This window comes from Thunnus maccoyii, chromosome 4 (assembly GCF_910596095.1).
Source record: "Thunnus maccoyii chromosome 4, fThuMac1.1, whole genome shotgun sequence".
Classification (NCBI taxonomy): Eukaryota; Metazoa; Chordata; class Actinopteri; order Scombriformes; family Scombridae; genus Thunnus; species Thunnus maccoyii.
The window spans coordinates 28,723,838-28,738,640 of NC_056536.1; the positions used below are offsets into that span (position 1 = coordinate 28,723,838).

At 37.2% G+C, this 14,803-nt stretch overlaps 3 protein-coding genes across 3 annotated transcripts; all 3 read right to left on the reverse strand.

Moving 5' to 3' along the window:
- Nucleotides 1-719: 719 nt before the first annotated feature.
- Nucleotides 720-12,244, reverse strand: LOC121896499 (P2Y purinoceptor 1-like). Its single transcript, XM_042410431.1, has 2 exons — nucleotides 11,988-12,244; nucleotides 720-1,719 (listed from the first exon to the last, which is right to left on the reverse strand). Exons 1-2 carry the CDS (start codon nucleotides 12,242-12,244, stop codon nucleotides 993-995), a joined length of 984 nt encoding a protein of 327 aa, XP_042266365.1. The 3' UTR covers nucleotides 720-992.
- Nucleotides 5,291-6,642, reverse strand: LOC121896498 (P2Y purinoceptor 1-like). Its single transcript, XM_042410430.1, has one exon. The coding sequence runs from the start codon at nucleotides 6,640-6,642 to the stop codon at nucleotides 5,656-5,658; it is 987 nt and encodes a 328-aa protein (XP_042266364.1). The 3' UTR covers nucleotides 5,291-5,655.
- A 1,199-nt stretch (nucleotides 12,245-13,443) lies between the features above and the next one.
- Nucleotides 13,444-14,501, reverse strand: LOC121896500 (P2Y purinoceptor 1-like). Its single transcript, XM_042410433.1, has 2 exons — nucleotides 13,775-14,501; nucleotides 13,444-13,609 (listed from the first exon to the last, which is right to left on the reverse strand). The coding sequence occupies exons 1-2, from the start codon at nucleotides 14,411-14,413 to the stop codon at nucleotides 13,454-13,456; spliced, it is 795 nt and encodes a 264-aa protein (XP_042266367.1). The 5' UTR covers nucleotides 14,414-14,501; the 3' UTR covers nucleotides 13,444-13,453.
- Between the last annotated feature and the right edge of the window lie 302 nt (nucleotides 14,502-14,803).

Sequence of the window (14,803 nt, forward strand, 5' to 3'; positions counted from 1 at the left end):
AGGCAGCTTTCTCTCTGAAAGCCACAACTCAGTGGGATGTCCTACCTGATGGTATGAAGAGTTGCAGTTTCATCAGTACATTCAAAACCAAATTTGAAAAAACTGCTGCTAAAAACTACTTAGCTCTGTAACCACTGACTCTAAATTTCATCTCATGGTCTTCTCATGAACACAAATAATCTTGCTTTTAATTTGAAAAGCTTACATTATTAATATCTAGTTGACATTGTGAGTGTATGTGATGTGGTATTATGTGTACCTTTGTATTTTGTATTATGTGTCCTGTGTTCTTTTTTGTTTGTTATTGTGCTGTTATATGTTTTAATTGTGATCTGCCGAAGGGACTGCAGATGAAAATTGGCTATAAGCTAACTCTGGTGCAGTACATCAAATGGTAACATTTATGTTTAACACTGTAACACTGGTCCCAGATAATACAATCTGACAATATCTCATTAGTCTGTGACCCAGCTCTTTGGTCATGATAAAGAAAGAGAAATGAGGTGTAAATATCCTAACTCCCTGTATAAAATAGTCACTCAGTAGATCAGTAATAGTGGTGAGATTTAAAGCACTGTGTTGCTCTTTGCTTGTACTGCTACCTTCCTGTGCTATGTGCGTCTGTGATGTGCAGATTATGTAGAGGTGTTGAAAACAGTGACGCTCATACAATTTGCATCCTGTTTATTATACATATTCAAGCAAACATCAACTTCCTGTTTCAGTACATACACATCACACTTATTAATGAGCTTTGCCCCACAACCACAATAAGTCGTTCTATCCTCTCTGCAAACCTTTCTGACAGAGAGCAGTAAATTTTCAGAATTGTTTAAGTACATTTTCTAATCTTAGTTGTTTTTAGCATGTTAACAGCAAAATATAAAACCATATAAGACGAAACACTGACCCAGTACAATAAATTTTTGAGAAACATTTACAGATATATACTAATGTCTAACATGTCACTGTAAGAACACATTTTTCATGTATTAAACTTCATCTGTGATTTGATTCATGGGCACACTACCAGAGTCTGTTGGAGGTGGACGTCTGAACATCTGTCGAGCTCGCTGGAGCAGCTGTCTGAGCTGATCAGGAATATCTTCATTTCCATGAAGATAAACCAGAGAGTTTAGAGCACTGTTCAGACACACAAGTCCACGACTTATCTGATGAGCAATGTAGACTCCATTAGACCATTCATGGCATTTCCGCTGTTTGGACAGAACTCTTGACCAGAGGTTGAGGTTCTTCAGTACATGATAGGGGATGTAACAAACAGAGAAGAGAACAATCAAGATGATTAATAATCTCAAGTATCTCTTTTTCAGTACCTTGTCAGTGGTATTTTTGCGGCAGAGAATGACAATCACATGTCCATAGCAGCCCAGTGTGATGAGGAATGGCAGACAAAACCCAGTGAGTGTCCATCCGAGGCTGTATTTCAGGTAATCCTCAACATATCTCTTGTGGGTGGTATCGTAGCATGCAGTCTTGTTTCCAGATGTCTTAGTGTAGAACATGTCCGGAAGACTTTGAACACTCACCAACAGCCAAACCATGACTGAAATAGCCACAGAGTGGATGACAGTTAATCTTCCCCTCACTCTCATTGGATGGACAATGGCCAGGTACCTGTACACACTTATACAAGTAAGGAATCCAATGCTGCCATATAAATTCAGGTTGAAGCAGAATCTTGTTATCTTGCAGAATGTGTCTCCAAAGATCCATGTACTCTTCATAAAATAGTACACCATCAGAAATGGGAGTGTGAGCAGATACAAAATATCTGCAAGACCAAGGTTCAGAACAAAAACATTGATGTCCCCCAGTTTCTTCCAGTTAAGCAGCAAAGACTTCAGTCCCCATCCATTAGCCACCAGACCAACGATGAATACTAAGATGAAAACAGTTGGCAGGAATCTGCTTGAAAAGTCAAAGTCGACACGTTGACAAGATGTGTTATTCATTGGTAGTGTAATTCCTTCCCTCGGTGAGTGTGTGAAACAGAATAACAGTTCAGTTCAGAGAAGACTTCCTGTTTTAAGCCTTGGCCTCTGAATACTAGATATGTGTTTCTGCACCTGCGAGTTTACAGGAAATGGACCCTTAAAATTTCATTGGTTGACTTGTTGGTTATTTTTATTAAAACTGAAAATAGAAAGTGAATCAATGCTCAAACCAAGTCACAGCTTAGACTGCAATAACAGGCTAATATGTTCTTGTCTGTCTTTATTTTTGTGACTCCTCTAACAATACCTTTTGATAAATGAAAACTGAATTTTAACTCTAGTTTAGTAGCCTGTGTGTGTGGCACCATTTCTAACATGAGGGCATTAAATATTTAAATTAATCAATTAGAACATAGTTATAATATAATTTCTCTTAAAACCTGATCAACAATTCCAGGCAAACATCAATTTATCCTCCTCTATCTTTATTTAAAACTGAGAAAGTTAGTTGGAAATGTTTAGTACATTACATTTCACCACTTTATATCAGAAAGGCTGCAGTTTTTGCTAGTGACCACACAAAGTTTCACACTACATATTGGAAATTATTTCTGTATCATGTAGTCAGCAGAAGTTCTATAGTGCAGGACTACATGATAATTTTACTCACTTTCAGTAAAGTCATTATTTACCATTACTTGGGTAGATTCCACCAAGACAGAGATTTTTACTGAAATGAAATGAAATTAAAAAATGTGCATTTGATGAATAAACCTTATAGTTTGCACTGTCAAGTTTGGGTTCTTTGTGGTTTACCACTTCCTGTGGTAAAACTGTGTTTCTATTTTAGCTGTGAGTTGATTGTATTGTTCTTATATGTTATCAGTATACAGTAATATAACAAGAAATGTTTGAATGTTATGGCAGTGTACCTCTGATTATCACAAATATTGTTGTTAATAGCTTCATTTTCTGGTGATCGAATCATTTAGCTTTGTAAATCAGTAATAAGCCTTTTAATAATAACAGTTTTTGGTTTGGATACACTCCAACCAAAAATGTAGCAATTATAAATTATGTCTTTAGCATGAATAAAGAGAGTTACAGAATACATCTTTTAAAAGTAATGATCTGGTATCTTGAGAGTTGACACTGTTTCTCTGTAGATTTCTAGCCACACTAGCAGCATAGCTCTCACTGGCCAGCAGCCACAATGCAGCAGGAACCTCTGTGTGTGTTTGTATGTGAGCAAGTGCACGTACATACAGCAGGGGATGGCGGTGGGGCTGACTGACTGGGAGTGAGAGATGTTTTGCTGAAACACGGTGCAAAACACAACGTTAGAGATCTTCTATGTAATTATAAGAAGTGTAAGTGAGGAAAAAGACATCACCTGCAATAGTCTCGTGCCGTGAGCATATTTACGGAAATGAAATGAAATAAAAAAATTTGCACTTGATGAATAAACTTCTAGTTTGCACTCAATTTATGTATTACAGATGGGTACTGTGTTAGTGGATAAGCTATTAGAGTAACACGAGGTGTCAGGTTGCTACTGTCTGGTTGGGTTTTGTATGGTTTACCACTTCCTGTGGTAAAGCATGTTTTTATTTTAGCTGGGAGTTGATTGTATTGTTCTGATATGTCATCAGTATACAGTAATATAACAAGAAATGTGATTATCTCAATGTTGTCATTAATAGCTTTGTTTTCTGGTGATCAAATCATTAAGTAATGCTTTGTAGACCAGTAATAAGACTTTTAATAGTAACCGTGTTTGGTTTGGATACACTCCAACCAAAAACGTTGTTCAAAATTTGACAACCCAAATATTGTACTAATTGGAAATGGCTTATTTCCAATCTATAGCAATTATAAATTATGTCTTTAGCATGAATAAAAAGAGTTACAGAATACATCTTTTAAAAATAATGGTCTAAGATCTTGAGAGTTGAGACTGTTTCTCTGTAGATTTCTAGCCACTCATACTCATACTCATGTTTTATTTTGCAAGTTCTTACATGTTTTACATTTAAGATAGATCATTGTGACAACTGTTTGATTAATTTCCTGTGTTTATTGTTTAATTTTTCTTGTGATGTGATATTTTGCAGAAGGGGTGATGCCAGTTACACACACCCACCTGGGGCCTCTACTTAGCTGTTTGATAAATTCTTGTTAGGAAGGATGCTGTCTCCAGCAAGAAGCCGTTGTGAAGTGTTGTGACATGTCACAGTCACACAGGCGGTAGCTGTGAAGAGGCCGCCAGTCGGAGGCGGTAGACACGGGGTGTGGTTGTCCTCCATGTGGTTTTATAAAACCTCTGTTGCAGATACATGCAGTCTTAAGTATATGCACTGTCTTTCGTATACTATACTGTGACAAAACTATGTCTCTTAGTGTTTTGTCCAGCAGGGGGTACCAGTTGTCTGTCAAGCAGAAACCATTACACCGCAAATAAGATAAAAATGGCAAATTAAGACAAGGCAAGTGATATTTAGTTGAATTAGGTCAAACACCCCTGCATAGCCAGCATAATCTAATTTGTACTCAAAACAAGACAGATAAGTTTTGAAATCAAAATATAAGATTATCTCACTTACATGGAAATAGAGTTTTTGGAGTGCACTTTTAGCACTTAAAGTACAGTTGTATGATGTTATGCATATCATGAAAGATGTTATTCATAAGTGTGCAAACAGTTTGGGTGATCCAGTTTTTCACCCACACAAATGAGAAGGTAAGAGTCTCCCTCTGGTGGTTCCTACTGCAGAGAAAACATTGCAAGCCTTTCTGAACAATCATAACAACATCAAAGGGCAGAACTCCCCATGCACAGCCAGTATTTTCAGTCAGGTGCTGGTCGGTTGGAGGAACATATAAGATGAAAATCAAAATTAACCACCGCACACTGTAATGACTTTACTGTGACTTTATTAAGAGCAAACAACGCGTTTCACCTGTAGCTTCTTCAGGTTCACTCAGTACAACTGCTCACAGGTACTCACAGGTGTGATAAATACATCTGAGTCACATGACTAATGATTTGGTCACCAGAAAACGAAGCTATTAACTGTAAATATTAAATGTACTGAGCAAACCTGAAGAAGCTACAGGCGAAACGCATAGTTCGCTCTTAATAAAGTCACAATAAAGTCATTACAGTGTGCGGTGGTTAATTTTGATTTTCAAATAATAACATATTGAGACTTGAACATTAAGAGGATTTATTATTTACATGATTTTAAAAGTTTTTCTCTGCATATATAAACACAATTTTCCACATGTACAAGTCTGAATTATACTTAGATGACAACAACAGCATGGTCATATATAAACTTGAACAGTATTCTTATTTGATTAACCTTTAGTTATTTTATTCATTGTAAACTGTCTTTTTATGCTAAATATTGTGTCAGTATATCACATAAAGTTAAATATTAGCATGAATGAAATCTTACTTGCAATCTGTTGCAAAGTCAAAGGTTTGGTGGTTACATAAGCTGCATATTGCAAACACAGAACTACTAGGCAAGGCAAGTTTATTTATGTAGCACATTTCAGCAACAACACAACATACTGCTGGGACAATGAAAATTAAAGGGACAAATTTAAATTAAAAACATTATTTTTGAGAAACATTTACAGATATATACTAATGTCTAATATGTCACTGTAAGAACACATTTTTCATGTATTAAACTTCATCTGTGATTTGATTCATGGGCACACTACCAGAGTCTGTTTGAGGTGGACGTTTGAACATCTGACGAGCTCGCTGGAGCAGCTGTGTGAGCTGAGAACGAATATCTTCATTTCCATGAAGATAAACCAGAGGGTTGAGAGCACTGTTCAGACACACAAGCCCACGACTTATCTGATGAGCAATGTAGACTCCATTAAACCAATCATAGCATACCTGCTGTTTTAATAAAACTCTTGAGAAGAGGTTGAGGTTCTTCAATACATGATAGGGGATGTAACAAACACAGAAGAGAACAATCAAGATGAGCAACAACTTCAAACTTCTCTGTTTTTGTACCTTGTCAGTGGTATTTCTGCGACAGAGAATGACAATCACATGTCCATAGCAACCCAGTGTGACGAGGAATGGGATGCAAAACCCAGTGAGTGTCCTTCCGATGCTGTATTTCAGGTAATCCTCAACATATCTCTTGTGGGTCGTATCATAGCATTTCCCAGGCCTGTTTCCAAATGTCTTGGTGTAGAACATGTCCGGAAGACTTTGAACACTCACCAACAGCCAAACCATGACTGAAATAGCCACAGAGTGGGTGACAGTTAATCTTCCCATCATTCTCGCTGGATGAACAATGGTCAGGTACCTGTACACACTTATGCAAGTAAGGAACCCAATGCTGCCATATAAATTCAGGTTGAAGCAGAATCTTGTTATCTTGCAGAATGTGTCTCCAAAGATCCAAATCTCTTCCCTAAAATAGTACACCATCAGAAACGGGAGTGTGAGCAGATACAAAATATCTGCAAGACCAAGGTTCAGAACAAAAACATTGATGATCTTAAGTTTCCTCCATTTCTGCAGCAAAGACTTCAATCCCCATCCATTAGCTACCAGACCAATGGTGAATACCAAGAAGTAAACAGGCGGCAGGAATCTGCCTGTAAATTCAAAGCTGACACAAGGACAGGAGGTGTTCATCATGTTGTCTCCTGAAAAGCAGCAAATAATGTAAAGCAAGTATGCTATGGTACGTGGAAATAATTGAGGAAATGTGTCATTAAAAATACTTCCTGTGATCGTTCATTGGACTGTTATCACTGTGGGAGTGAACAGAAAATGTTCATTTGATTTCCTGAAGCAGCTAGATACAATGTTAAAATGTTAACCATGACCATGCAAAGTATTAATACATGATATCACAGAATGCATGTAATCATGTTTTTCTCTTTTTTCTTGCACTGTGATAAGAGATGATAAGAATGTGAAAACCAGTGGTTACATGTCAGTATCAGTGTTTCAGTGTGAATTTCCCACCGTATTGTACAGAGGTGTTTTTATGTTCTTTTTAAGAAAAATGTTTTTTTAAAGTGCAAATCAAAATGTCAGCCTATCAGGTCTCATCTGATCATGCCCATAACAGTGACATGGCACCTAGTGTGGATTGCAGCATGCAGCACCTGTCAAAGCTTTCCTGTTTTTACATTGCTGGGAGCACAACCCTTTATTGCTTTCTAATGTACCTTTCTAATGTAATGTTATGAGATAACGGTTCAACTGCACTAGCAGCAGCTCAACTAGTCCAGCCTGGTCAATGATTTGCAGTTTGGAGCGTAATTTTCCAGAAATCCTGAATAAAACACTGTTTACAAGGTTATAATGGCGGTGCAATATACAAACTAAAAGATATAACAAATAATCCTTGACGCAGGTAAAATCTCACATCCTCATTTTTATGACTTAAACAAAAGGGTCACTCATAGCAGTGGCATAGCACTCAACTAAACACTAATCGTGAATGTAGTGTTGATTATGGTAATCAGTAATGTGGTAAATGTGTAAAGTGTTTATACTGCATTTAAGAAAGTTTGCACATACTGTTATTACTGTGTGAAGGGGCTTTTCTAGCATGACCAGAACCTTAACATGACACACAAAGACATTTCACCGTGCACCACAGACAGAGAACAAGACTGTGTACATGAGAGATAGTGAGAGAGACATCGACAGGGAGGCATGACCTGACAGGGTGTGATGACGAAAATGAAGCACAGACTGCACCGAGTTCAAGGTATTTACCCCCAAATTAACCTATAATAACCTATAAAGTGATAAAATTATTATTCAGCTTTTTTTACCAAATCATATGTTTCCCTCACGGTACAGTACCAATTATTTTGGTTTGTGGATCAGGGACTGGGAACTCCTGGTTACCTGGTCTGCAGCAAGGTTCTCTTGATAGCTTTTTCAATGAAGACAAAGGCCCAGTAGCATCTCACTATACCTTCACCGCCAGTCAGTGCATCCCTGGGAGTTTACAGTATCACTGACCAATCTTAACTGAACTCTGGATTGACTTTGGTTCTGTCCAGTCACAAACTAGATTTGTTGTCCCTACCTTTTCCATTTTGTGAAATGTTGTGTTTTGAACCTCAGGTCTTCATACATGGAGTAATGTTAAATAATACCTCAGTCTTAGTTATTAAACTTTTGTGATGTGCATGCACGGTTTCAAAGGGGTGGCCAGGGTGGCCAATGCCACACCTACAATCTGATTGCTGGGTGTTTAGCTAGCACATTTGTTTCTACCAACCGAGACAATATGTCTGTATGGTTGACAGAGGTGAGTCAGCCCTCAGGCCATCCCCCACCCCCACCCCCTCCAGGGCTGACTCACACTGTGTCAAAAGGTGGGAATTCCCCTTAACTGCTTTACCATTGCAGAAACAACCAGTACTAGGAAACTCCCCTAGCTAAGATTTTAGGAGGCTGCATTTATAAATTATATTGTCAAATTCAGCATAGATCTTTAAAAATGCAAGAACTTGATATTGCTATCTAGCAAGCTAACAATTTACCCTGCTAGCTATTTACCTTGAGATTATATAGTATGAGACTAATTAAAATCTAATGTAAACTTAATAAATAGTTTTAGCTCTGTTAAGGTTTGTGATACCCGCCTGTAAAACTGATTAAAGTAAACCAAATGGAATACATTTTAAAAAGATGATAGGATAATATTAATTAATAAGGCCTGAATATATCCTGAATATACTTTGTGAATATGCTATTGCTGCTTAGTTACATAGTGTGGGCTTAGCCCTTTCTTATCTCTCCACAGGAACATTGGTGAAGTTCCTATCAACAAAAAAAAGGGAACAAGCCGCCCTTCCAGGTCCTGATACTGATGAATGTGAGTTAATTGCATCCTAATGGTACTGATGAGATATGCCATGTCCTCTAAAATCATCATGACAATATGTTTCCTTTTATTTTTTTTCTTATGAGGTCCATCAAGTTCCACCATCTCTGGTACTTTAGCAACAGCAACTCCAAGATCCATAACTAAGGAGTTGATTTATTACTGTTAAATAGTCAGAGAAACAGACTGTTACATTTGTTTTTTCTGCTAACATTAGTGTGAAAAATGTTTAAGCTAGATGTTGATGAGCACTGATCTCATAATGTGAGGTTCGTTCCCAAAGAGAAAGAACTTTTTAAAGACTTAATTTTACTTAATTTTACTTTTATACTTTTAAGTTGTTTATGTTTACCTTATTTCTTTAATATCAAACTATCTGTTTATATTGTAACTAAGGAGTTTATTACATTCGTTTTTCAGCAAATGTGTCAAATGTTTAGATTCTATAAATGCTTTTTGATTAATATCTGATTATTTAATAGGTGTTCTGGGAAACATAATGGCAGCGAAAGTTGGTCAGAATGGCCCAGTGGGATTTTCTACCTGGGGCCCCATCAGACTCTGGAATTGCTCAAGTCCACACTCCTCTTCTCACAGTCTGTAAATTCTGGATTATGATTATTACAGGTGCTGGTGATATGAACATGCCACTTGTTTGATCCAGATAAGAGATAAATACAAATACTATACAATATCTGCGCTTGTTAATCAGATGCTATAACTGTCACATAGAAGTGCTGCTTGTGCTGTTGTTGACATCGCACTGTTCTCTCATCTATGTTTCTGATATCTCTGATGGCACATCAACAAGGCATCATTTTCTTACTGCATCAGTCATAGGCCTTGATATCATCCTCAAATCATAATATACATTGGCTTATCATAATAATCATAATAATTTTTGCTGTTCTTATTTAATTTAATGTGTTTGAACAGCGTGCGTATTTTCCACATCTATAATTTCCATACACTTGTTGAGAAAGCCAATTAGTTTGTATATGTTCCTTATACATAGAACTGACAACAGTATCTCTGACAGGAAGAGGCAGAAATGTCAGAGATACAGGAAAGAATCATTCGTCATTCATCATCTCATCAAAAGGTCGGAATCCCCCTTAACTGCTTTTTCTTACTACATCAGTCATAGGCCTTGATATCATCCCCAAATCATAACATACATTGGCTTATCATAATCATCATTATAATGTTTGCTGTTCTTATTTAATCTGAACAATAATGTGTAGCCTATGTTTTGGTAAAAGGCCTCATCAGCTCTTTGAATGGCTTCTTATAGATCCATGACCACAAATACTTTCACAGGTTTAGTTACAGTTAATTATCTTATTATATAAGTATATGCTATAATGTAAGGTATACTATATAATTCAAATTAGTCATTTTGAATTAATTTAGAGGAAGAGAGAACCCAGGGTTTGCATAATGCATGTTTGGTGGTTTGTGGAGAGCATTTGACTAAGAGCCTTATCTTTTGCAAATGAGCTCAGAGAAAGGCCCTATTTATTTGTCACTGTTGATGTTTGCCTACTTGACTATAAAAGTTGTGAAGCACTAACCTTCAAGTCCCAAAACACGGTAATAACACTGACATCTGTCACATGGCAAGGTGAGGCAAGTTTATTTGTACAGCACATTTCAACAAAAAGGCCATTCGAAGTGCTTTACATAGAGCATAAAAGGCATTAAAACAGAATATAAAAGCAACACAAGTAAAAAGACATAACAATTAAAAAAGTTTTACATCTGGAAATAAAAAAGAAGCTAAAAAGGGAATAAGACAGATAAAACAAGAGAATAAAAGTAACAGTGCAGTGTAACATATTAACCCTTAATGTGGTTTAATGAAAGGCAGCAGCAAACAGAAAAGTCTTCAGCCACTAGTCTGTGTGTTGTCATGACCCGTCTCTGTGGTCATGACAGAGAAAGGGAAATGCAGTGGAAATATCCTAACTCCCTGTATAAAATAGTCACACAGTAGCTCAGTAATGTTGGTGAGTTTGAAAACACTGTGTGACCTTTGCTTGTACCGCTAGCTTCCTGTGCTATTTACACCTGTGATGTGCAGTTCATGCAGAGGTGTTGAAAACAGTGAAGCTCATATAATTTGCATCCTTTTTATTTTTACACATTCACAAGTGAACTTCCTGTTTTTATACATACACATCACACTGATTACTGAGCCCCGCCCCACAACCACAATAAGTCGTCCTATTTTCTCTGCAAACCTTTCTGACAGAGAACATTGAAGTTCTCGGAATTGTTTAAGTACATTTTCTAATCTTAGTTGTTTTTAACATGTTAACAGCAAAATATAAAACCACATAAGACAAAACATTGACCCAATAGAATAAATGTTTTACAGTGGCAGATGATGCAATATGATTCATTCACATATCAGACAATTTACACCGGGGGAAACGGAGTTGGGGTGATGGACAGCTGCATGACAGCTTGACGAGCTTGCTGGAGCAGCTGTCTGAGCTGAGCGGGTATATCTTCATTTGCATGAAGATAAACCAGAGGGTTGAGAGCACTGTTCAGACACACAAGTCCACGACTTATCTGATGAGCAATGTAGACTCCATTAGACCATTCACGGCACATATGCTGTTTGGACAGAACTCTTGAGAAGAGGTTGAGGTTCTTGAATACATGATAGGGGATGTAACAAACAGAGAAGAGAACAATCAAGATGAGCAATAACCTCAAGCACCTCTTTTTCAGTACCTTGTCAGTGGTATTTCTGCAGCAGAGAATGACAATCGCATGTCCATAGCAGCCCAGTGTGATGAGGAATGGGAGACAAAACCCAATAAGTGTCCATCCGAAGCTGTATTTCAGGTAATCCTCAACGTATGTATCATGGGTGGTATCATAGCATTCAGTGGTGTTTCCAGATGTTTTGGTGTAGAACATGTCTGGAAGACTTTGAACACTCACCAACAGCCAAACCATGACTGAAATAGCAACAGACCGTATGACAGTTAATCTTCCCATCACTCTCATTGGATGGACAATAGCCAGGTACCTGTACACACTTATACAAGTAAGGAATCCAATGCTGCCATATAAATTCAGGTTGAAGCAGAATCTTGTTATCTTGCAGAATGCATCTCCAAAGATCCAAATCTCCTCCTTGAAATAGTACACCATCAGAAATGGGAGTGTGAGCAGATACAAAATATCAGTAAGACCAAGGTTCAGAACAAAAACGTTGATGTCCCCCAGTTTCTTCCAGTTGTGCAGCAAAGACTTCAGTCCCCATCCATTAGACACCAGACCAACGATGAATACTAAGATGAAAACAGGTGGCAGGAATCTGTTTTTAAAGTCAAAGCTGATAAGTTGACAAGTTGTGTTATTCATTGTTAGTGTAATTCCTTCCCTCGGTGAGTGTGTGAAACAGAATAACAGTTCAGCAGTTCAGAAAAGACTTCCTGTTTTAAACCTTGGCCTCTGAATACTAGATATGCGTTACTACACCTGTGAGTTTACAGGAAATGGACCCGTAAAATTTCATTGGTTGACTCTAAAAATGGAAAGTGAGTCCATACTCAAACCAAGTCACAGCTTAGACTGCAATAACAGGCTAATATGTACTTGTCTGTCTTTATTTTTGTGACTCCTCTAACAATACCTTGTGATAAATGGAAACTTAAGTTTAACTCTAGTTTAGTAGCCTATGTGTGTGGCACCATTTCTAACATGAGGGTATTAAATAATGAAATATCATCAATTAGAACATAGCCATAATTTAATTTCTCTTCAAACCTGATCAAGGATTCCATGCAAATATCAATTAATCCTCCCCTATCTTTACTTAATAATAAGTGAAATGTTTGGGAAAGATATGTAAAAAGCTGCAGTATGCACAGATTGAGGTAAAACTAATGTGATGCATGTGATTAAAATGAAATAAAATAAAAAAAGAAAATGTTTGTATAAAGCAATGATGTAATATTGAAAGAAAAATATGAACCAAAAACAAAGAAATCATTGTAACAATGCAGGCCATATGTAAAATACTGAAACATTTTTCACTGTACATAAGAGACACGTTCAGAATTAATTACAACAAAACAGAAAATGAGAAAGAAATAAGTGCAACATCATCTAATTACAAACACACAGACAAAACTGTGCAAGTTAAAAATTGCATTGCTCACATCAGGAAATAATATGTGTCAACACAAAGGTTGGAATCATTCTGTGGGATACAAGTACATACTTTTATATCATTAGAAATTTGTTATTGATATATTTACAGATTAGTGCTGTAAATGTGTCTTTTAAGCTGTATTCACGACCAAATTGACACCGTGTTCAAATGTCATCAAGTCATAGTTTAGTTTTTTCAGGTATAAAAAATATTATGAAATGTTATGAGAAAAAAAATCACAGTGAACAGTGGTGTTTTCAGAATTGTCTCAGTACATTTTCTAATCTTAGCTTCTTCTTTTTTTTAGCATGTTAACAGCAAAATATAAAACCATATAAGACAAAACACTGACCCAGTACAATAAATGTTTTACAGTTGCAGATGATGCAATACAATTCATTCACGTAGCAGACAACTTACTGGGAAAACTGAGTAGGGGTGCTGGACAGCCGCGAGACAGCTTGACGAGCTCGCTGGAGCAGCTGTCTGAGCTGAGAATGAATATCTTCATTTGCATGAAGATAAACCAGAGGGTTGAGAGCACTGTTCAGACACACAAGTCCACGACTTATCTGTTGAGCAATGTAGACTCCATTAGACCATTCACGGCATATCTGCTGTTCTGATAAAACTCTTGACCAGAGGTTGAGGTTCTTAAATACATGATAGGGGATGTAACAAACAGAGAAGAGAACAATCAAGATGATTAATAATCTCAAGCATCTCTTTTTCAGTACCTTGTCAGTGGTATTTTGGCGGCAGAGAATGACAATCACATGTCCATAGCAGCCCAGTGTGATGAGGAATGGGAGACAAAACCCAGTGAGTGTCCATCCGAAGCTGTATTTCAGGTAATCCTCAACGTATATATTATTGGTGGTATCGTAGCATGCAGTCTTGTTTTCAGATGTCTTGGTGTAGAACATGTCCGGAAGACTTTGAACACTCACCAACAGCCAAACCATCACTGAAATAGCCACAGAGTGGATGACAGTTAATCTTCCCCTCACTCTCATTGGATGGACAATGGCCAGGTACCTGTACACACTTATACAAGTAAGGAATCCAATGCTGCCATATAAATTCAGGTTGAAGCAGAATCTTGTGATTTTGCAGAATGTGTCTCCGAAGATCCAAATCTTCTCCATAAAATAGTACACCATCAGAAATGGGAGTGTGAGCAGATACAAAATATCTGCAAGACCAAGGTTCAGAACAAAAACGTTGATGTCCCCCAGTTTCTTCCAGTTGTGCAGCAAAGACTTCAGTCCCCATCCATTAGCCACCAGGCCAACGATGAATACTAAGATGAAAACAGGAGGCAGGAATCTGTCTGTAAATTCAAGGCTGACACGTTGACAAGTTGTGTTATTCATTGTTAGTGTAATTCCTTCCCTCGGTGAGTGTATGAAACAGAATAACAGTTCAGCAGTTCAGAAAAGACTTCCTGTTTTAAGCTTTGGCTTCTGAATACTAGATAAGGGTTTCTGCACCTGCGAGTTTACAGGAAATGGACCCTTAAAATTTCATTGGTTGCCTCGTTTGTCATTTTTTAAAACTGAAAATAGAAAGTGAATCAATGCTCAAACCAAGTCACAGCTTAGACTGCAATGACAGGCTAATATGTACTTGTCTGTCTTTATTTTTGTGACTCCTCTGACAATACCTTTTGATAAATGGAAACTGAAGTTTAACTCTAGTTTAGTAGCCTATGTGTGTAGCACCATTTCTAACATGAGGGCATTAAATATTTACTTAAGCTTTTA